General features: G+C 48.8%; 1 protein-coding gene across 12 annotated transcripts in view; it reads left to right on the top strand.

Moving 5' to 3' along the window:
* The window catches only part of CREB3L1 (cAMP responsive element binding protein 3 like 1), a 63,732-nt gene that overhangs the window by 27,555 nt on the left and 14,323 nt on the right, over positions 1-21,854 (top strand). For 5 of the 12 annotated variants that reach the window (XM_027887221.1, XM_027887232.1, XM_027887214.1 and 2 more), the window contains 3 exons: positions 14,847-15,075; positions 19,771-19,931; positions 21,610-21,688. In XM_027887221.1, the coding sequence (XP_027743022.1) occupies positions 14,847-15,075; positions 19,771-19,931; positions 21,610-21,688 (469 nt within the window). Of the gene's footprint in view, positions 1-8,146; positions 8,317-8,613; positions 10,066-14,846; positions 15,076-19,770; positions 19,932-21,609; positions 21,689-21,854 lie in introns of those variants that run through there. The other 7 variants (XM_027887288.1, XM_027887297.1, XM_027887269.1 and 4 more) reach the window with 6 other exon arrangements.

Raw genomic sequence — 21,854 nt, 5'->3', positions numbered from 1 at the left:
ATTTTCAGTTCGGCTGATCTATTCTCCAGTGATCTCCCAGCTATCCTTCACCCCTCTCCTGTTCCTTATCCCTGTGGACTGCATGTGTCTGATTCTGACCTCAGATACTTTAAGCTAATCCAGGGTAATCTTTCTGTGTTGGTCTGTGACTGTGTTGCTCAGCATCAGGATTTAAACTAAAGTACTTGGCCCATGCTCTTGGCCTGACCTCTTTGGGCCTTACTGAAAACCAAACAATTTGTGCTTTATAAATCCAGTGAATGGGCTGTACTCATACCTCATCCTCCACTGCACAACCAGATCCTGGCTCAGTCACAAAACCTAACTTCTCCCTGGGTTTGATGCAACTTGCTGAGGGCACCCTGTTACATTTCTGCCCAAACCTGCTGCATGGTCAGGCCAGGGCTGAGTTCCCAGGCTCCCAGAATATGTCTCCCCTGGTTTGTAAATGAGAAGGAGGTAACAAGCTAAAAATACCAGAGCGTCATGGCTTTATCAGTCCCCTAGAAGGTCATTCAAAACCCATGTCATCTCTCCTGCTTCTCAGCGCATTGTTTTGCACTCTCCTTTCCTTTGGAGATGCCTTTTCCTCGCAGTAAGTCTGCCAGACTTGTTGTAAAATGAGAATCACCATCATCCATTGGGAAGAGTGATATAGAGATTGCTTTTCCATTCTCTGATGCTTCTCCTCCTCTTCAAGTTTTGTCAAATATAATTGGAAGCAGTCCAGCAGCTGGATTAGCAGTAAGTAATGAGCAAATGGCCTGCAGCCCTTTTTCAGAGCCGGCAAAGCACACACTTTTCACTTTTTTCTTACATGTCTTTGAGCCCTGTTTTTATCATTCTGGGAGAGAGCTGAGGAGCAGCACATGTTGCTCTGGTCAATACTGGGGACAGAACAGAGGGTGCTGCTCTCCTGTGTCACTAATTAGTACCAGGGTGGTAGGTAGAGGCTGCTAGTGAGGACAGCAGAACTGCCCTTGTAACTGCAGCCACAGCAAGCAGTCAGTGGCAGCTGTAAGCAGCTGAGCTGAGCTGCAGCAGAGCAGGAGCAATGCTGATTTCTTCATTTGCCTGCATGCTTCAGGCTCCAGGGGAGCAGCCATGGCAGCCTTCTCCTTTATGGCCAGGAGCTGAAGTCCCAGGTGAGATGAAGGCACACCAGCAGCTACATAGTGTGGTGAGGTCACCCAGCAGCCTCGATACCTACAAGTAAGTGCCAGAGCCCCGTGTCCAGACCAGCTGCCCGTCCACCAGTCTCAGATGCCTTTCTAACATTTGATGAAACTGAATTACATAGAGTTGTCAGAGGATTTATTTTTTTATTTTGGGAAAGGGAAGAGGGAAGGAGGCCAGAAGGGATGGAGAACAGGGAAAGAAAGAGGAAAGAAAAAGCAAAGACATGAGAGAGGTAGCTATGCAGTTAGCATTTCTGAGCCATCTGGACCTGTTGGCATGGCCCCAGCTGGACAGGCTTGCAGGTTTATCCACAGCATGATGTAATCAACATTGTCCAGCATTTGATTTTTCTCCTTGTGCTGGATGGCCTCGTATCTAGTGCATGTCTGGAGCGGGCATTTTGATTTCCTGTTGCTATTTGTGGACTTTTCCTGGCCACTCCTCAAGAGCACTCGGGCGGTTTGCATTCCTAAAGCAGAAGCAGCAGTGCCACCCCGCCGGCGGGAGCAGAGGCCAGCTGCAGCCAGCCTGCCAGCCAGGGAGAGGCAGCTCCGCACGGGCAACCAGCTGTGCTTTGCACCATGCTGCAGCTGGAGAGAGTGTGACGCCTCTGCTACTGCTTGGGCTGCTGCAGCTGAGCTCAGGAGTCTGCTCAGCCTTCAACACCAGCACAGAGAGGGCTGGCAGGACCGCCATTCCTGGATGCTTGTGGGCTTCCCTGCCCTGCTGGGTCTTGCAGTTGAACAGGAGGAAAGAGAATTTTATTTGACCCAAGACCTATTCCTCCCACTGGTAGAGGTGAGTAAAAAGCAACGGATAATCTCAGTTTCTCTCCCTTGCAATTGCCAGCACAAGAGAGCACCAGGGCTCTCAGCTGCCCTGTGAAGCAGGTGGGCTTCCCAGCACGTGGGAAGGATGTGATCTGACACTGTCATACGCCCACCCTTGGTAGTGAAGGCCTGTGGTCTCCTTCCCTCCATCACTATGTGCCATTTCCAGGAGCTAGGTACAGTCTAGTGGGAAGGATTCAGACTTGGGTTCTCTCTACAGTCTGTGGGAGACAGCCATGCCTGACCAAGACCAGCCATCTCTTTTTTTCTTGAGTCCTTCCCAGCACACAAAATAAAGGTTTGCATGTACACCTCCATAAGAGTACACTGTTTGAAGGTGTCTAAGTTACAGGAGCTACACAGTAGTAAAGCAGCCTTCTTCACTACATAAACTCAGTATGTGGAGGGGCAAACAGTTGAGCCGTAGGTCCCCTCCTGCCTTTAGAATCAGAGCAATTCCCAAGCTCCTGCATGGCTGGGAAAAACTGAGAGGCTTGGAGGATGAAGATGGGGTTTCTCTATGGCATACCACTGCTGCAAGCAAATCTCAAACCCAGAGATACGAGCGGACTACTTCAGACTATGCTATTCTTCACTCTGCCTCAAGAGATGTGGGTAGCTGTGTGTAATGTATCATGGTGCATTAGGAAACAGTTTGACATGAGCACACAGTCCTCCCTCCCTCACATCCTGCCCACATGCCTCCCTTAGCTTTGTTTCCTCCATAGACTTGGGAATGGGGAATTTTAGTGCAGTGACCCCTAGGGAGCAAAATTATTTTCAGTGGAGAATCCTACTGCCTGGCTCAGAAGTTGTCCTGGTTGCACCCAAAGGGAGCAGGGCTCTGCTTTCATAATACCCCAGGGACTGCCTGTCCACCAGCAATGGACTCCCTGGAACCACAGAGCTGAGCTTTTCCACCCGACTCAGCTCTGCTGAGTGCAAGAGTAGCTCTGGAAAACGATGGCCTCATTTTAAACCAATTGGCAAAACTTTTGCATCTCTCCTGGGAGAGGGCCAGGGATTCTGAGTCACTGCTTGAGTGGGTTGTGGCCAAGGTAGTCTTACCCAAGATATTAAGTGAGAGAGGAGAGATACACCCAGGAGTGCCAGCAGAAGGAGAAATAGTCATGACCACAATTAATAATAATATAATGATGAAAAGATTCAGAAATGCACTGCCCAATCCAAAAATGAAGTTTGAGGACAATTCAAATGCTGTAAAGAAAAGAGAAGAGAGGAAAGAGTCGAGAAAGACAGCCAAAGCCTGCATGTCAGCTGCAACGCAAGGAGTCCCGTCCAGCTGGCCAGGGTTCAAAGAGCTCCTATTGTCCAACAGCATTTCCAAGACACCATTCAAAACTTTCAGAAAATGAACCCAAGATGCAGGGTGAGATTTATCACACAATGAAGGCAAGCCAAATGTGTGCACCATTTCGGAGAGAGGAGACAAGAAGGCAGCAAAAGAAGAGTGCAGCAGGGGAGAATCAGGCAGGAGAGGCATGAGGGAAGAGGTTGGCATGAGAACGCCTGGTGCTGTAAGCATCCAGGGAGGAACAGAGGGCTGGCTGCATCTGTGCTGGGACACACACTGGGCACTTGTGAAGGGTTTCCTCCATATGGAAAACACCATACTTGGGAAAATTCACTTAGCATTGGGGTTAAGGGACAGAAAGGGATGTTCTCACTGATGCTTCTTCTCTTTTGTTGTACATCAAACCATGAGGGATGCTGTTATGTTATCCACACGACAGTTATTGTTGCTTTTGGTCCTGGATTATATACCTACAAAATAAGGCCATGTCTGAAAGGATGTCCAGAAGCCAAACCACTATAGATTTTATCTTGATTTTCTAAGTCTCACACTTTGCACTGGCCACCGTGGCAGGGCTGTAACTTCTTCTGCCACAGAAATCACTCCCTTCCCCCTGTGAATTGATTCTGTTAAAATCTAGCAATTAATTACACAGAAAGATAATTTAATCTTTGAATCTGCTGCTAACGTGGGGTTACGTGACTACCACTTGTCATCAAGTCAAGTTTTCCTGCCTGCAGTGTGACCAATGCTGTTTCTGCTGTCTGCAGAATAACCTGGCAGGGTGTTCATGCCATACCACACACTCCACAGATTAAAAGGTGACTTGGATTTGTTCTCAGGAAGATCTCTGGTAGTAAGGACTTTTTTATCTAAGAGCAAAAAGCCTGAGAAAACACTTTGGACACTTAAGCTAGAGAGTCCCTCTTTGCAATGACTCATATGTTTGGTGACTGCATTTAGCTTCTACAACAGTTGGTTAGTTTTGTTTTTTTTTTAAGGAGTTGATTTATCTGGAGGCATTAAACTGTGATCAGTTGCAGATGATGAGTTTGAAGCAGGAGAAATAAATGTAGCTCCTGCACTCAGCTCTGTAAAGAACCATATTTGATTACCAGACTGGTTCCTATAGGCCCTAAAACCTATGAAACCATACATCATCTCCTTGTGCTGCTCCAAGGACGTCCAGAAAATGAGTTCACAAATCCACCAGCTTCTGCAGACACCACTCCAATGCTGGGGTGCAGATGTCTTGATCTCAGACATAGGAGCTTTCACGGCAGGAATTTAGGGCATAATAGGTTTCCTGTCTTCAAAGGAACATGGGATCTTTTCTTCTCAGAAGCTTGAGTACATGATACTATGCATCTCCACGTTTCTGCTTCTTTTGAACAGCTACAGGGTACTTGGATGCTGGGCCTTGAAAAAGTCCAGCTTGAAGAGGGTGTAGCTCGAGAGCCAGGTGTTGTGAAAGGGTTTTCACAGACTTCCTTCCTCATTCAGCCATGGTTTTCATCCTGTGGTTGAAGTGACTGCCTAACCTCTGACCAGTCAGATATCCATCCTCATCTTTGGAAATAAAGGGCTTTGACCCCCTGGTTCACCAACATCACACCTTCGTTCTACCCCAGGATGGTGTTAATCCAGGATGCCCCAGTATTGACGAATGGACTTAGAGGTGCTACTGCCCTTTGTGGGCTAGGAAGGATTTCCCCATTCTCCAGACTCTGGTTTCTACAGCTCCACTGCTACGGTGAAAATGATACCCTCAGCACTGAAGCTGAAGTTTAATTTCCTATCTACTGCTCAGGGCACAGATTTTCCACTGGGATATTGGCAGCAGGTCAGAAATCTGCATTCCAAGTTGAATTGCTTTGAAAACTGTCCTGGGGCGGGACCCCATTCAGTCTGCTGCTTGCAAAACCCAGCCTGGCCACTGAAGACAATCCCAGCTCTTGCTCTCTCAAGATTTTGTGTGAAAATCCCTCACATCCTTGAGTCACAAATCAGCTAGTCCATATTTAGTTGCTCTGTAATTGCCCTTTACAAAGGCCCAAGGAATGAAAGCCACCAGTAATGTTTGGTATTAGCTGCATGCCTCAGCTTTTGGATTTGAACAGAGTACAACTATCTTCCTCTTCCAAGGCCTTCTTTTCTTTATGAGTCTTCAGGGACCTGCCAGGGGACAAAATGTGAATTATCTCTGATTTTGCTCTCTGAGCACTAAACAGTTTCAAGTAGACAAATGAAGATGATTGTAAAGATAATACAAACCTTTCTTCCTTTTCTGGTTATCTCCCAAAGCACATTTTCTCTATCACCCAGTGTGCCTTTTTTGTTGATTTCTTGCAAAATGCAGAAAAAAGGCTGCAATGGTATGGGGCTGACAGGCTGTGTAAGAGCAGAGATTTGCCAACTCTGGCAACTTCAGCTTCATACTGGGCAGGGCCAGAAGCTTCCAAGAAAGATGGAGGCAATGGTTGAGTGGCATTTATTCTAATTTATTTTTGTTATTGAATAAACATTGAATTATTGAATAAACATTGAATTATTGAATAAACACTCCCATCCCACTGACTGATGCCCAGCTTGAGCAGTTGCACCTCTCTGTTTTTAATTGTATTGAACATTCATGCTGCATTTCATGTCTTTTGGTGATACTGTGACCCAGCTTCATGTCAGCATGGCAGGATTGTTCACAGAAAGTCATGCAGAGTAAACCAATATTTTCTTTTATTTGCCCTGCCTGCTGCCTTTCATTGCACCACATATCCCTCACCATTAAGCAGAATCGTTCCTTAAACTGCCCAGCAGACATGCCACACACAGTTAAATCCATGTAGTCTTTTCCAGGGTAGATTTGCCTCTAGATTTGCAGGGCTGGGCCAGAGATGCGGGGTTGTACAGGGGTGCTGCACACCTACAGGCATGGCTATGGACACCCAGTTGTGTTCTCGCTGCTGTGCCTCTGGGGGACTGAGAAGGGGTGGATGTGTTTGGGCTCTACAAAGGGCACACCTGGATGAAGGTGGATCAGGATAATGTAGCAGATAGGGCCCTCCCAAAAATGATGGATTGTATTTTCACTCATAAGGACATAAAGTTCACATGAACTCCCTCCCCAAGATGCTACAGCAGGTGAAAGCCCCACATCATGGTGTGGAGTTAGGGTGTCCCCGGGAGCCTGCTGCAAATGCAGCTGAGGCCGCCATGTTAACACAAAGCACCAATTCAGCCAAGAGAGCAGAGATGACAATACAGCTTCTCTCTCCAAGAGCTACTGCTCGTGTGAAGTCTCTGCCTGGAGACTGTACTGACCTTGGCTTGGGAAGGAGCAAAGAAGAGGAAGAGACCCCTGCCAGCTTGCCCAGAGGTACCTGCATTCCCATGGAGAACAACTCCTACGCAACTCTATTTGAACACGGCCCATCTGCCACCGTGATGGCTCAGAAATAAAGGCGACTTTGTTTTGTAGCAAGCAGGTGTCTTCAGTTCTCCAAGTTCAAGAAAAGCCTTGAAGGACAAACTTTTTATTTACCTTTCACAGACTCCTAGAAATACACCACAAATCTTCTGCCACGAGGGATAGGAGCAGCTGATCTAAATGTTTCATACCGAGAGGGTTGTGTCCATTTCTGCGCATAGTTTAAGTCCTGCTCTAAATTTTTTTTTATCAGTCAGCTGCAAGGCAGTTGTAAGCCAAAGGAAATTTGAGATGTTCATTTCATATGTAGCATACAGACAGTAAAATCACTCTGAAAAGCAGAGGCATTCCTCATTATCCTCCAGGGTGCTGCTGCTCTGGGAGGAGGGGTGCTCCTGTCTCTACAGATTCAGCAAGTCTCATGCAACAGGCAAACTATGTAACTGCTTTCCATCCCAGGCCAGTGGAGCCCGTTTTGCCAAGGGGCGGTGCCATCTCCCCCTGCTCCCTAGCACCCGCAGGTGGTTGGAGGGCACACAGATGGCCACATCACTGTGGCCACACTGCAGTGCCACTCGCCTTTTGATTCACCTCGACCTGAGTTCTGCCTTGCTCCAGTCATTCCTCTTGCAGGGCGTTTCCAATCTCTCCCACATCGCTACTGCCCATGCCGGCTGCTAATCCTATTTACGCTGAGCACACTAGAGCCAGATGTGGGGACACCAGTGTCCGTGACTGCAGCAGCACTCAGAGTGCATCCATTGGTTCTGCTGGGAAAGCCAGTCACAGGCGAGCAGATTTCAACTTCCCACATACCTTTCCTCCCTTCTTTTTATTCTTACAGGAGCAAAAAAAAAAAAAAAAAAATTGAAGTGAAATACTTAACTCGCCCTCTCTCCCTGAGCTGGTGCCTCTCGATTCGTTCCCAATGAACTGCAGGCTTGTAAACGCTGAGCTGAGTATTACACAGCTGCAATCTCAGCCACGGAATTTCGAGAGGGTCTGTGTTGTGCCCATGCTCTTAACAACATCACCCACTCCACCAGCTGATGGCTTTGTCCCCCCTGCCAGGGTTCTAAGGGAGGAGGGGGAAAACCCAGGAAACCTTCCTGCTTGCCAGGAAGGTCACAGCAAACCGTGTGAGTCGTATGTGGCGGAGGGTGCCTGCAGAGGGGCCGGGACGGTGCTCCCTGGGGCGCTCCCCGAGGATCCCGGCAGGAGAAGGAGCGGCCCGCGCCGCTCCGTCCTAACCCTGCACTCCTCGCGCCCGCCGCGCGTCCCTGGCAGCCGCCTCCCATTGGCCGCCGCTCGGCGGCGCCGGCCAATGGGCGGCCGCCGCTGCGGGCCGTTGGAAGCGCGCCGCGGCGACCGTTACTCGGCGGGGGTGGGGTTCGGGCCGGCCCGCCCGGCCCGTGAGGGGCCGCGGCACTCGAGCCCTGCGCGCCGCGCCCGCAGTCGCACTGCCCTGAGTGTGCCTTGAGCCGCCGTCGGTCCCTCCTAGGTCCTGTGGCGCCTAGCGCTGGAAATTGTAAATCCAGGCCCTTGGCACGGATGCGCGGTGGAAGGAGGTTTCTTCAGCGAGCTGTGCTTGAGCCTTACAGGGACGAGAGGAGGCTCCGGGGAGAGCTTATCGCTCTCTACGACTACCTGAAAGGGAGTTGTAGCTGAGTGAGGGTCGGCCCCTTTTCCCAGGCAACTAGCGAGACGAGAGGACATAGTCTTAAGCTGCAGGTATAGGTTGGACATTAGAAAGAATTTCTTCAGGGAAAGGGTGATTAGACATTGGAATGGACTGCCCAGGGAGATGGTGGAATCACTGTCCCTATAGATGTTTAAAGAAAGACTGGACGTGGCACTTAGTGGTGATTACATGTGCACACATGATGGTGTTTGGTCATAGGTTGGACTTGATGATCTCAGAGGTCTTTTCCAACCTAACCAATTCTGTGACTCTCTGATTCTACAGAACAGCAGCAAATTCTGGGCCTGGTTCTAAATCAGGTTCGGTTTGGTCCACTATGCAGTCCAAAGTTGTTATGCTGAAGGTAATCAGGTGACTTGGGCATTGCCATAGCCTCTGGGAAAACTGAGGGGTGCTGCTGGTCCGAGTGCTGTCCTGCTGCTGGAGAAAAATGGCAATGGAGTCCACAGACAGTTTGGCCTTTGGTGCTTCAGCCATGGCATACAGAGAAGCAAGAACAGCGAGGGGGTAGCAGGTCAATGGCAAGTTGTCCAGGCAGATCGGGGACCTGGGCAGACCAGGCATGGAGCAGCAGGGAGCAGTGGTACATGGGGGAGAGACCAGGAGCAATACAGGTCAGAATAGAGGGGTACCAGAGGGGTCTGAGAGAGCCAAGAGGTGACTGAGTGATCACTTGAGCGCCTCGGGGTGCACATGCACCAACTGGACTGTGTGGAGAAGTGTGCACAGCATCTGTCCATCCTGCCTGAATCTTGTTAACATTGTTGAGAACTTCACTTTCATAAGGTCTAAAATTCTCTGCATTTTAAAGAGAGCAGAAGGACTGTCTGGAGTGTATGGGCTCTTCTTTCCTGGAATGTAAAGAAAACCTCGGCTCTGCAGCTGGAGTGCAGGGGGCTTCATTCCTTAGTGAAAGCAGAGAAGGGAAATGCAGATGTCACAGCTGGGACAGGAGATTTATCTTGGCAAGCGAAGAGGAAAAATACTTTCAAAAAGAAAAGAGAAAACTCAGAAGAATCCACTCCCCATCTTCACTGCCTGCCAGCATGAACAGAACCTCCAACCTGCAAAGGCCTTTGGTCTCCTGGGCCTGGGCTGCTGCCCAGCTGGATTAGCTCCTCGCTGCTTTCTCTTTGGAGTGAGACTGTTGTGGTGGGACCAGAGAGGCTGTGAGAACCAGGCTGATCCTGAAGAGAGACTGTCTCCAAACAACTCAGCTGGAGGTGGGAAAGGAAAAGTCACAGTCAAAAGATGGAAGCATGAAAAGGAAAAGGAGGGACAGATGCAGCCAGGATGACTATGGAGAACTGGATGCAGGGAGAGGAAATCATCCCCTCCTCAGCCATGCACGGTGCCCCTGGGCTACAAGAGTGACACCTTAAGGCATCCCATGCACAACCAGGCAGGGGAGAAGGCTTAGTGCCTCAGTCTCTGCTTGGGGCCTCCAGAGGTCTAACACCAGGTCTGGGTGGGGAGAAATGTAGAGCTTGCATTTGGATGTCTGGATGCTTTATATTAGCTCCCAAGATAACTGTTGTACAACAGGAAAGGGTGTTCGAATGAGAAGTGCACGCACGCACATACAGTGTGCTATTTAGACAACCCTAAGCATGAGGTCAGGATGAAAACATGTGGTGGAAATATGTTTGGAAGAGTCAGTGCCTGTGTCAATCACCCAGAGTGGGAGGGAGCAGGAGCCAGCAGCTGACAGATTCTTACTTTCTCCCCATAGCTGAGGTGGCCTCAGCTTGAGCAGATTCTCCTGTGCACCATAACAGCTTAAGGCTCTCTGTTGGGCCTAGAGATGTGATGGCCATTGCCTCTCCATACTTGTGCACACTGGCTAATCCTCTTTGGGCGCTGCCTCCCTGTCCTCCTAGAACTGGGGGGGGGGGGGGGGGGGGGGGATGGGCAGCCAGAAATCAGGCTTGGATCAGAAATCCAGCACATCCTCACCATTGCATTTCTGTCCCTTGGCTGCCCCCTCCCTGACCGCTCACTGGTAATACAGCTTTGGAAACACATCTCGTGCTATTTCTTGGCTTTGGAGCATAGTTAGAAGGAGCAGGAAGGAGGGTGTGAAAGGGAGGGGGGAGATAACAGGAGCGAATAATGCAAAATGAGACTATGCTGTGAGCTTCGTATCCCATCTGGAAGCTGTTTTCCCCCAGTACACTGCACACCCACTCCCTCTGGGCTAGGATGGTAGGGGTCAAGTTTCCCAGTTGACTGGTCCTCTTTACTAAAGCCAGGCCCATCTGTGCAAAATCTACTCGAGAGAATCTCAATAGAGTGGCAGAGTCCTTCATTGTCACAACTGTCTTGGCCAGTCCTCTGAGGAGTGGGAGCTGGCTGGAAGGCGCTCTCAAAGAGTTTAGGTCTTGAAGAGGCTGTGAGAGGATGAGCCTGCTCTGCTCCTGTATGTCTGTCTATCCCACCTTCCTTCACGTCTGAGTTTTGGGGACTCTTTCTTGGACCTTCCCTGGTCCGCTGAGATCATTGTTGCCATTGTGTTAGCAAAGGTCTCCCCAAAGCCTAGCATGGTCATGTCATTTTGCGGCAGCACATGAAGGCCTTTAGCTGTGCTGGCCCCACTCTGGGTGGGAAGGGCACCCAGCACCTTCTTTTGGCATGTGACCTTCCAGCCAGGATAAAGCTACTAATCCATTTGGTCAGTGTGCTTCTGTGTATTGCTCAGAAGCTCGTGCTCTGCCATGATCTGCACAGCCGTGAGACACCATACCCTGGGACATGCAGTTTCTTGAAGCCTTCTCTCTCACACGTGCAAAGGAAGAGTATGGCTGAAGCCTGAGTTTTGCCAGATAAGTGCAGGTCCGAAAATGAGGCAGGGTGGGACAGAGTTTGCCTCTTCTGGGTTAGCAGGCTCAAACTGAGCTAATTAGCAGTGGTTTTGATGGCATCTATCCAAAATAAACTCTGGGCTGCTCCTCACTGTACCCATCACAGTTGAATCTAGACAAGAGGACTCTTTTTCCTCTTACCATGTGGTTGCATGCACAGCTGCCTTATACTAATAAGAAATCTAAAATTAACAATACCTGTTGGATTCAGGAGAGAACGGAGCCAACCCAGAGACCCAGCAGTCTTCCTGGGATGTGGTGACAGCTTCCTGCTGGTCCTGTAGTTTCCATTGTGGATATAGCCAGCTACAAAGCCGTGTCATTATATTTGTTTGCTTTACTCTTACTGCTTCTACTTTCCTCTGGTTCTTGCCACCTTCTTTGAGTAAAATAGCAATCTCCAGCTCTGCGTCAGCTCTAGGTGCTATCGCTCCTTGAAGGTGTTGGATTCTTGGTGCCCCCTTTGATACTAAACATAGTTATTCCCAGTCTCATAGGCTGTCATCCTTCTCTCCATCATCTGCGTTTGGAGATGCTGGACTGGTATATGTGTGAGTGATGAGAAATGAAATGGGGCTGCTTTGGTGAGAAAGCTTTGCCAGTATTTAATTGTGATGGAGGATAAGACCCAGGGGCCCAGAGGGGGGTAGGTGCCCCAACATTTCTGGAGTCCCAGGGAAGGTGCAGGTTTCGTTATCACCTTTTTTTATCACCTATGTTTTCCCTGTCCTGTATAGTAGGTCTCTGTCTCTTGGGAGAGAGTGGTCTCTTGGAGATCTAACTCCTGTGTCTTTTGGAGAACAGTGTTGCCTTCCTCCTCGCTTCCAAGCAGTGAGGCCCTCCAACAAATCTGCTATGATATCAAAAAGAATCAAAAACCCTGTAATTACTCCCGCCGATGTTGGTGCCTGTGTTAAGGCTCTGATGCTTGATCCCTTGCACTCCTTACTCATCTCTCACTCCTCAGCAGCTGCTGGGGTGATTTTTTTTGTTTAGGAGTATAGCCAGAGGCCCATCTCCGCCTCTTCCCTCCAGGTAGGTTTGTCCTACAATGGAAAGATTGTTGACTGACCGAGAGAGTTCGTTGTTCTAAGTGTGGGTGGGATGCCACTAAAAGATAATCCGTGGAACTACTGCATAAATGCATTCTCTTGACTCTCTTCACTCCCACCTCTGCCTTTGTTAATGCACAGTTGTGAAAGAAATTTGAAGCACATGGCAGAGTTGCAGACAGCTCTCCTCACAGCTGTCCATCCAGCTCTGCTTCTCCTCCAGGGCTACACAGTGGTTCTACTTTTGATGGTCACAACAGTATATGATTTGAATGCCTTTTGTATCCCGGCTCTGCTATGCCATGGTGTGCCAGAACTCCGAATCCCTTCACTTCTCTGTGGTTATGTTCTCGCCCTTTCCGTAAGGCTATCATGTTCATATCCTGTGTTTGCTTGTGTTGTTTAGGGAACACAAGACAAAGAACAGCTGTTACATGAGCAGGCGCTCTCTGGGGTTAATTCTCAGGACTCCAAAGTCTTTATCCCTCTATGCTGTAGGATAGGACAAAACCTGGTTTTCCAGTGGTTTTAGATAACTGTCTAACCTAGTTCCATCTGCTGCCTCAGCTCCCTCTGAAGAAGTTACGCTCTGCCCAGATGGAAAGTGTTTTCTGTCACTTGATTCAAGTGCAGAAATGCTTCTAGGCAACTTGGAAATGGATGGGTAGATTTTACCAAGCTACCCCACCAACTCTGCGTCTGCTATGGGAACAAGTGGAGAAAACTTCAGCCCAGACATCCAGGGAGGGCCTCAACACTGGGATTTAGCATGAGCATGCCTTTTCTGCCTTACTTTCACGTGCCATGTCTGCTCTCCAGGGAAGCCTTGGACAGTGGTGTTGGGCTGTCACTCCAGGCAGTCAGAGGACAACTGGCGAGGAAGCAAAAGGAGAGAAACCTCATGTCAGGCAGAATGCAAGTGGCAGGGATTTCACCCTCACTTCCAGCATGCTCTGTGAGCATCTGAGGTTTTATATTGAGCAGATGAGGGATGATGTTGGAGGGTGAAAGGCACTGTCATGTTCAAGATTGCTGCAGCTCACCATCTCCCTCCCCTACTTGTTGGAAGCATGGGTCTGTTCAGCCAGAGCCTACTTCACTCCCCAGCCTCACCCCAACCCTCTGACAGCCAGTGGAATGTTGACAGAACTATTGTGCTCTGGTAAAACAAATATACCTTCCTGTAGGAGCAGGAACCTAAAGGCTCCAGCATCCGGGGTCCTGTGGCCACCTCCTCCCTCAGTCCTAGCACTGGGGGAAGAAAGGACTGCATGCACTGCCAACTTCTCTGGAAGCCAGGCTCTTTCCTGAGCTCAGCTCTCACGCTGGAATTCATTGGCATTCGTGTCTCCCCTCTAGGATCTGTGTGCTCTGTCCCACTCTTATCCATACCCTGTTGCTCTTGGTATTTCAATATACTGCTTTCAATGCCTTTCTGCCCACCCAGATGCTTTTCCAGGCAGGGGGTTGGGGTACAGACCCAGTCTGACTCTGCTGAGCTCTCTCCAGTTCATTTAAGTTACACAGTTCCGTCTGTGTAATACAGTCACTTGAATCTATCTGTCTTTTCTTTCCTCTCCCCGAGCCAGAAGCCTCAATCTGCCAACAAATGGGATAATTTTTCAGCTGGTGTTTGGCAGCCATCATTTTTCTCCCTGCCTAACCAATGCTTTGTTGTTGCAAATGGAAAAGTTAGTGATTTGACTTCTGAAAAGGAGGATATGCCTCAAAGGAAGCAGGTTCGCTGTAGCATCAGGAGCCCAGCTCCGCAGCAGAACCGGCCAGATTTACTAACTGTTACTGGAATGATTAGTGGAATGATTGTTTGTTGTTAACAGCCCATCTGTAGTGTTTAAACTTCATCGGGGAGCCGAATTTCACAGGCATTATCTGGCTGGAGTACAACCTCATATGGTCCACAGAGGGGCTGTTAAATCCCAGAGGAAATTAAATACAACAGGGGGCCTTCCTGTTATGTTGATCCAACTGATCTTTTTTTCTCTGATAGAAATCAGCAGCTGGGTCGATGTTCTCTAGGGCATCAGTGTGCCTATTGCTGCTGGCAGAGAACATGAGAAAGTGTCTGTCACTAAGGACAGGCACTGAAGACCATGATTTTCTGACACACTTGCATTTTGTCATCACAGGAATTTCTTGCCTTGTGCTCTACTCAGTTTGTTGTCACAGCGAGATGGTGCTAGGAAGATGCAGATAGGTACTCACAGGGAAAGGGAGAGATGAGAGAATATAGAAGTTTCACGAGTGTTTGTGGCATAGATAAACAAGCAGTGATGTACAGCACCATATCCCTTTCTATCTTAATTAAAGGTGTTTTTGTCTACCTGATGCAGGCAAGGAATAGGAAGTGCTTTTTCCCATCCAAAAAGGGTTGTCACTAAGGTTCAGCTCTCAGTGCAGAGGAAGGCTCTCAGACCCCCCTTGGAGTTGGCACTAACGCTCTCTCTCCCTTTGTCTGTTCTCAGCATTTTTCAGACAACCTGGATCACTTCTCTGACAACATGGAGGATTTCTCCAATGACCTCTTCAGCAGTTTCTTTGATGACCCAGTATTGGCTGAGAAGAACCCATTGCTGGACATGGACCTGGATCCACCCACTCCAGGCATCCAGGCAGAGCACAGCTATTCCCTCAGCGGAGACTCTGCTCCCCAGAGCCCCCTTGTGCCTGTCAAGACTGAAGATAATACTAATGGTGAGCATGAGATGTGCACACTGCACAACTTTGGGCACATCTGTTAGCAGAGGCTCTGGCTGGCTTCCCTGTATAAGGACAAACTGGCTATTCCTTGGGCTTGCGCGTGGCTAATCTGGGGAAGAATGTGATCTGCAGTTGTCAAATACAGCCTACATTTTTTCCTTCCATTTTGTGCTCTGACAATCATATTGCTCCTTTGCCGGGCTTACTGTTATTTATGAGGATGATAATTGGCTGTGGTTCGGTGTGCTGCCAGCTTATGACAAGCAATAGACAGTGTCTTTTTAGGATCCTGCAAACTTGGGTGTGGATGCCCTAGATCCAGCTCCATTTTGGCATGAGGCAGTAGGGTTTTGGCTTGAACATAGGAAGCATGAGTGCTGCTACATGTGGAAGGCTTCTTTACCAGCAGATCTTTTAGCAGGAGACAGAGAGGGACAGTAATTTCAAGACTTATTTTTAAAACAATTCATTTCAACATAATTTATGATGGCTGGATATTTTTAGAGCCATCCTTACAGAGAGTCCTGTAATTTGTGGGACTGTGTGGGTGTCCCAACAGCTGATGGACACCACGCTGCCTGAAAAAGCAGTGGCACAGGCTCAGTATACACAGAAGAAAGTCATTCCTTTGAGCAAGAGTGAGACCTGGGACAGAGGCTTCCCTCTGATGGCCAGGAATGATCCCAGTTCTCTGGTCCAAATGCCAAAGCAGGAGAAGAGGAGGCTCGCCTCTGCTGCCTCTTTTCTTTGGTCTCTTCAAAGGGCACAACTATCTGCCACGTTCCTTAGGGGCAACTCAGAAAGGTGCTGGGAGAGAGGTTTATGGCAGGCCAAGCAGCTCTGCCTTAGTATCAAAAAAGCTTTCCACTTACATTTCTTCTTCCTTAGCTTTAACTCCGGTACAGTCTTTGAGGGGGCAACTTAAAAAAAAAAAAAACAACCCAGCATGAACAAATAAACATATCTTTATTTTGACCCTGAAAATGAATAGGAGGAGAAGAGACTTGGGAATGACAGAAGGAAAAAGGATGATTTTGTAGAAAGCTGTGAAATTGAGACTGCCTACATGAAGCTACCTCAGGGACTCCTCTCTGAGACACTTATTACCACTTCTGCTCCTCTCCTCTGTGTTTGGACATGCCCCTTCTTCAGCTGCTGTGTCTCAAAGGCAAGATTATGACTCTTGTGAATGGAGTGTGACACTGATACCCTTGAGCAGAGGCCAGCACAGAGTGTACAGCACTCAACTCAGGAGAGCTTGGATGTACCTGGCACTTGCTCTCTTGAGAGTGCAGACCAGCTTTATACAGGAAGTAAGGCCTAATATTAATATGGCAGGTATGGGAGTGTCTGTGCACCCAGTCCTTCAGCTCAGTAATTCAGCTTATCTTCCAGGGCTTTCTTGGCTTGTAATTGGATGTGAATCATATTCTACTGAAGCCCTGAGTCAGATCCAGTATTTGCAACACTGTGCAGTCCTTTTGGCACAGTTCCATCCAGTCTCAGTCCTTTTAGACATTCATTTAAAATTAATTGTCCAGGAATGGCTTTTCTTTAAGCAAGCTCTGCTTGGTCTGCAGAGCTCCTCAGGAATGCCCCTGCTCTGTCTAGGCTTGGAGCTGGCTGAGGCTTGCTATTAATCAGCTTTCTCCCAGCTTTTCTGCAGATCTCCAAACTCTTCCAAATCCTGCCCCTTCCCACATGGTTCCCACTAACATGGGTCAGCTAGAGCAAGCCACTGGGTGTATTGTGACCCCATTTATCAGCAGAGTCTGCTTTCCAGATGGTTTGTACATACGGACTGGCTGCTTCAGTTGTCAGTACCAGCCCTCAGTTTTGCAGGGTGTGATTTGATGCCAGGAGCAGGGGGAACTAGGGTTGTGCAGAACAGCAGGAGCTGGACCAGCCTCGGGCTAGTGCCAGCCCTCCTGTTCAAGGCCTGCTCCTCATTGCTCTTTGACTCACGTCCTCAACCCAGAGCAGCTACAGATATCTCTCAGTTGTTCTTCTTCCCAATATGTACAGAGTATCTAGAGTAGAGGGGGAGCTTCCTGGCATGCCTCATCCATCAGCATATAGTGAAATCTGCAGTGGTTACAGACTGGCCAGACCTTTGAAACATCCCCTCAGGCAGCAGAACACAGATGTATTCACACAAGAATGCCTCCTCCTCAGTCCCTTATTGACCCTCTAATGGCCTATGTGTTTCTGATTCTGTAACCCAATCACTCCCTAGATAAATCTTGGAGGGTGGGAAAGAGAGCAGGGTCAGAATGTAGACAGGAAATGGGAGGACAGTGCGTACTTATTTGGGTGTCTGTTCTTTGGCCTGTCTGGACTGACAGCACTGGGGGATGCTCTCTCACTGAGTCAGTCTTATCAGGGAGAGCTCTTGGTGGTCTGCTCTCCCTTGCTTCAGCAGCAGCTCTCACAGAAGATGCCCCACACCTCTGAGAAAAAGAGAAATGCAGAGCTTTGCAACAGAAAGGGAGGATGAGGAAGACAAGGCTTCAAATCATAGTAAGGCAAAATGTTCCCATACCGGGCATAGTGAAACCATAGAAAAGTTTAAATGGGGGAAACTGTGGGTGCTTCATTGCCTTTCAGAGCAGTAAGATCAAGTCAGACAACCATCTGTCAGGACTGACACAGGTGTAGTTGAACTTGCCTAGACCAGTGGGATAGACTGGAAGATCTCTCAAGGTCCCTTATCTCTGTGACAGGCACAAGTCTGTCCCCGTTTTCTGGATGCAAACACTTGTGGCTGTGTACCACCTTGCCTCCTTCCATCAGAAAGGGCTTGTCTGCATACTAGGGGTATGCAGGGGGGTTTGTCTGCATACCAGGGGACTTCACTACCAGCTGCAGGTTTGGTGTCCTTTGCGGGACAGAGAAAACTCAATCCACTCTGTGTCTGCTCAGAAGCCTCTCCATTGTTCTGCCTGTGCAGTGCAGCCCTGCCTGAGACGCTGCGTGATGACATTGGCCCTGCTGCATTGTGGGAAGCTCTAGGAAGTGATCCAGCAGCACTGAAAGCAGCACTTACAGCTGATACACACACAGAGCAGCCACAGGAGCTGTGTCTGTGCTTGAAGATGTCCAGTCACAGAGGCAGCGGGAAGGAATGAGCATATGCTAGAGATACTTGTCCAGGCAGAAAATAAGAGGTGCTAAACCAAAGACAGGAAGATAACATATTCCATTGGCAAGGGCAGCACTGTGTTAACTGATATAATTCTTACCCAGGCTTTGACACCACTCTGTCCAAGCAAAACTCAGAGGCAGGATTCTGCCCTGACCTCTCCAAAAGGCAACAGAGGCTGAGTTGTTAAGGTACCTGTAAGTTTAGATCACATGGCAGCTCCATATGAACAGCTGTTTGCTTGTACTCTTATTTGTGCAGGCTTTTCTGGACCTAAGAAGGACCTTTCTCCCCCTCTCCTCTTGCCAGGACATCTTTTGCACTGTGGCCTGCACTGCAGAGCTGCTCTGGGCAGCAGATAGCTAGGCAACATCCCTGGGTCTGACTGAGAGTGCTGCATGCAGAGAGCAGTGCAGAGGGGTCAGAGAGTGAGTTGGACTATGGCCTCACATGGAGGCAACTGAGGCATTATCTAATGACACGCTTAGCAATAGTCTGTCCTGTGTCAAGCCAAATGTGTTTCTGGTTGTCAGATAAAAAGGGAAAGGGAAGGGATGGAGATGAGGAAGGAGGGTGCAGGCTGTAGGACTGCCAGGAGTAGCTTTTTGGCAGGATAAAGTGTTTGAAGAGCAAAGACCAAAACTTCAGAGCAGAGTCCAGGTAGCTTTCCTGCCTAGCCGTCTTTTTTCTCATCTGAGCTGCAGTTTATCCAATGCTGCCTGAATCCCTGTTCCTGTGATCTCTACTTCCAGTGACAAGCCAGGCTCATGTCCCAGATGTGCACAGGACAGAGCAGGCAGGGGGCAAGTTCTCTTCAGACACTCCATTTCCCTCACTGCTGCTTCTTGTCCCTGCCAGCAATGGCAGCAGGGCACGGCTGCAGGCAGCAGTTCCGCTGAGCAGCAGAGGGTGAAGGAAGGAGTCTCAGAGGTGAGACTGAGGGGAGCAGCTGTGGAAGCAGCCTCAAAAGCAGGTGCCACATTGGGCTTCCTTCCACAGAGATGGGCCTTCCTCCCTTCTGTCAGGCAACAAAGCCCTTGTACTTGGCACAACATCATCTGGAGGCCAAAGCAGCACTGTCAGCCTTTTACTGTCATCATGCTTGCCCTCTCACCAGCTTTCTAGCACAGAGATGGTGCTACTCTTGGTAACACACCTGGCAGCTCTGTGATGCTGCCCGTGCTGCCTCAGGAGCAACAGCCCAGCATCATCCTCTCACTGAGCCCTAAATATAAATAAGCTCCAAAAGGATGAGACATAGACATTATTGGGGGAAGAAACCTTGCAGCTGTCCTCCAGAGCTCGGGAAGCACAATCAGAGCACAGCAGAGTTACAGTTCCTCTAGCTCTGTCCTATCTGCTCCCTACATGCTGGATGTTCACTCCCTTTTGTACTCTGTGTTGTGGGCCTGCATATGCTTCTGTTCTGACAGTGCTAAAATTGGAAAGACAGCCTCCTCAGTCAGGGGGAAGCTGTCTGCATGGCTTTTCTTTTTTCCTTGGCCTATTCTTGCTAGAATTTGACTCTCACGTTGTGCATGTTTCAGAGCTGGAGAATGGAGTGTGGTCGCTGGGGCCCAAGCTCTGCTCCATCATGGTGAAACAGGAACAGAACCTGGCTCTAGACCTGCCTGAGTCCCAGCTAGCTGCCAGCTCCATACCAGTGCTGAACCTCAACCCTCTGCAGAGACTGCCAGTCCCCGAGGAGGTGAGCCCATCTAAGATCCATCGGGAAACTGGGCTCTCACGCAGTGGCAACCTTGGTGATACAGACCCAGCCATGTGACTGCAGGGTCCTGCAAGGTGATTTAGCTGCTGGACAAAGAGGAGAAGGTGATACAAAGCCCAGATACTGCATAATTTGTCATTCTCCTCTTGATATGGCAGTCAGAGGAGCAGCATTCCTGATGTTGGCTAGAACTGTGTTCTTGGTTTCTGCAGTGAAGCTTCAAGACAGCTTATCCTTCCAGAGAAAATGGTGAAATGAGGATTTTCTCCAGCACAGGAGGCTTTGCAATCTTGGATAAATATAAGCCTGGGTCTTTGGCAAAAAAGCCGAAGGCTTTAAGCTTGCACCTGATGGAGATCTGTCCCCTCCAATCTCCCAGTATTTCTATAACCACTCTTGGCTTATTTTCATTTTCCAGAAAACAGTGTAATTTAATGTGGTGCCAGTGACCCCACTATTCCTGAGTATAGACCCCTCCTCCACTACTGTCTTTTTCATGGCTTTGGACTTGTCACTTGGCCTCTCGCTTTTTGTAACTGCTAACTGGAAATGGAGGTCCCATCCAGGTCCTGCTTGCTTTTTCCTATGAAGCAGCAGGAGTTATTATTTCTTTGAAACAAGGGGTCAACTCTTCTTGGCATATCTAGGTTCTAAAGAAGTCTGTTTGTCTGAAGGAGGTACAGTTATGCCACTGGCATCTGGGTGTAAGTCAAGGGCTCGGTTCAGCTGGCCTTGAGTCCAGCCGTGTTGGATGAGAAGGTCTGACTAGTCTCACACAGACCTTGCCTATCTTGTAGCAGCTCAGTAGATAACAGTAGAGCATCTCTGGGGTTCACTTCCTTTTTTCACTCATACTGATCATCTTCCCATTAAACAGCCATCCAAAACAAATGGGTTCTTCCAGCCAAAACTGTGCACAAACTTCCTCTATTATTTACACAGCTTGAACTTGCTGTGCCCTCAAAGCTCTGCTGTGTGCTTAGCAGCCATTCCATGGTGCTCTCTCAGCTGTGTTTACAGTCTGAAGGAGTTTGAAATGTGCCTGTTTAGTGTAAAAACTCCAGCCTATGGTGGGCAGGGGGCTGGCAAGCCAGGGAGCTGAGGGGCAGCATAACCCAGATGGAAATAAATGTATTCTTTATTCAACTCTCAGTCCCCTCCAATTGGAAACAGTTGACCAGTGGCCCCTGGGGAAAATCATGTGAGCAAGACAGGGTGATTGTTCTGTTTCTGTTCTGTATAACCTCTATACTCCCATTTATAATGAAGGCAGATCAAAGAGGGACTTTGCATGGTAACGCATGGGTTGGTTTAAATTACGCTGTCTGAGTCTATCAAAATAATTGCCAAGGATAAAAGTCATCTCCCTTTTGGAGGTACTCAGCTCAGTGCATTGCTTGGCAGCAAATCCATCTGCCCCTGCCTCTTCCTCTGCAAAACGTATTTGCACTCTGTGTGCCCAGCAACTGAGACTTCAGGGGCTTACGTTTGAACTCTTGGTTTCCTTTATGTGTGGTGAGAGGCTGCTTTGGAGCAGAGCTGTGAGGTGGGGCAGGACAGGCAGCAGGGGAGCAGTGACTGTGAACAGAACTGGTGGGAGCCTTTTGGGCAGGGGAGGTGGCAGTGCCCAAAAGTTCCTTCTTCTTCTTTTCCACAGATTCCCATAGAAATGACTCCAGCACCTGTGATCAAAGCTGAACCCAAAGAGGTGAACCAGTTTCTAAATGTACCTACAGGTAAGAAGATAGAATTTCCTGGTCAACTATATTACTCAGATATAGGTGGTTATTATACAGGGAGAAAAGACAACACCTGAGGTCAGAGCCATGCATACAAGGTAGCATTGGGGCACAGAATAACAGTTCCAACACAGATCAGTGTCTGGACCAGCAGCCACACACA

This window comes from Empidonax traillii, unplaced genomic scaffold, assembly GCF_003031625.1.
Source record: "Empidonax traillii isolate 1590-97213 ecotype Southwest subspecies unplaced genomic scaffold, ASM303162v1 scaffold11:size2795301, whole genome shotgun sequence".
NCBI lineage: Eukaryota > Metazoa > Chordata > Aves > Passeriformes > Tyrannidae > Empidonax > Empidonax traillii.
This window is presented reverse-complemented; position numbering and strand designations above follow the sequence as displayed.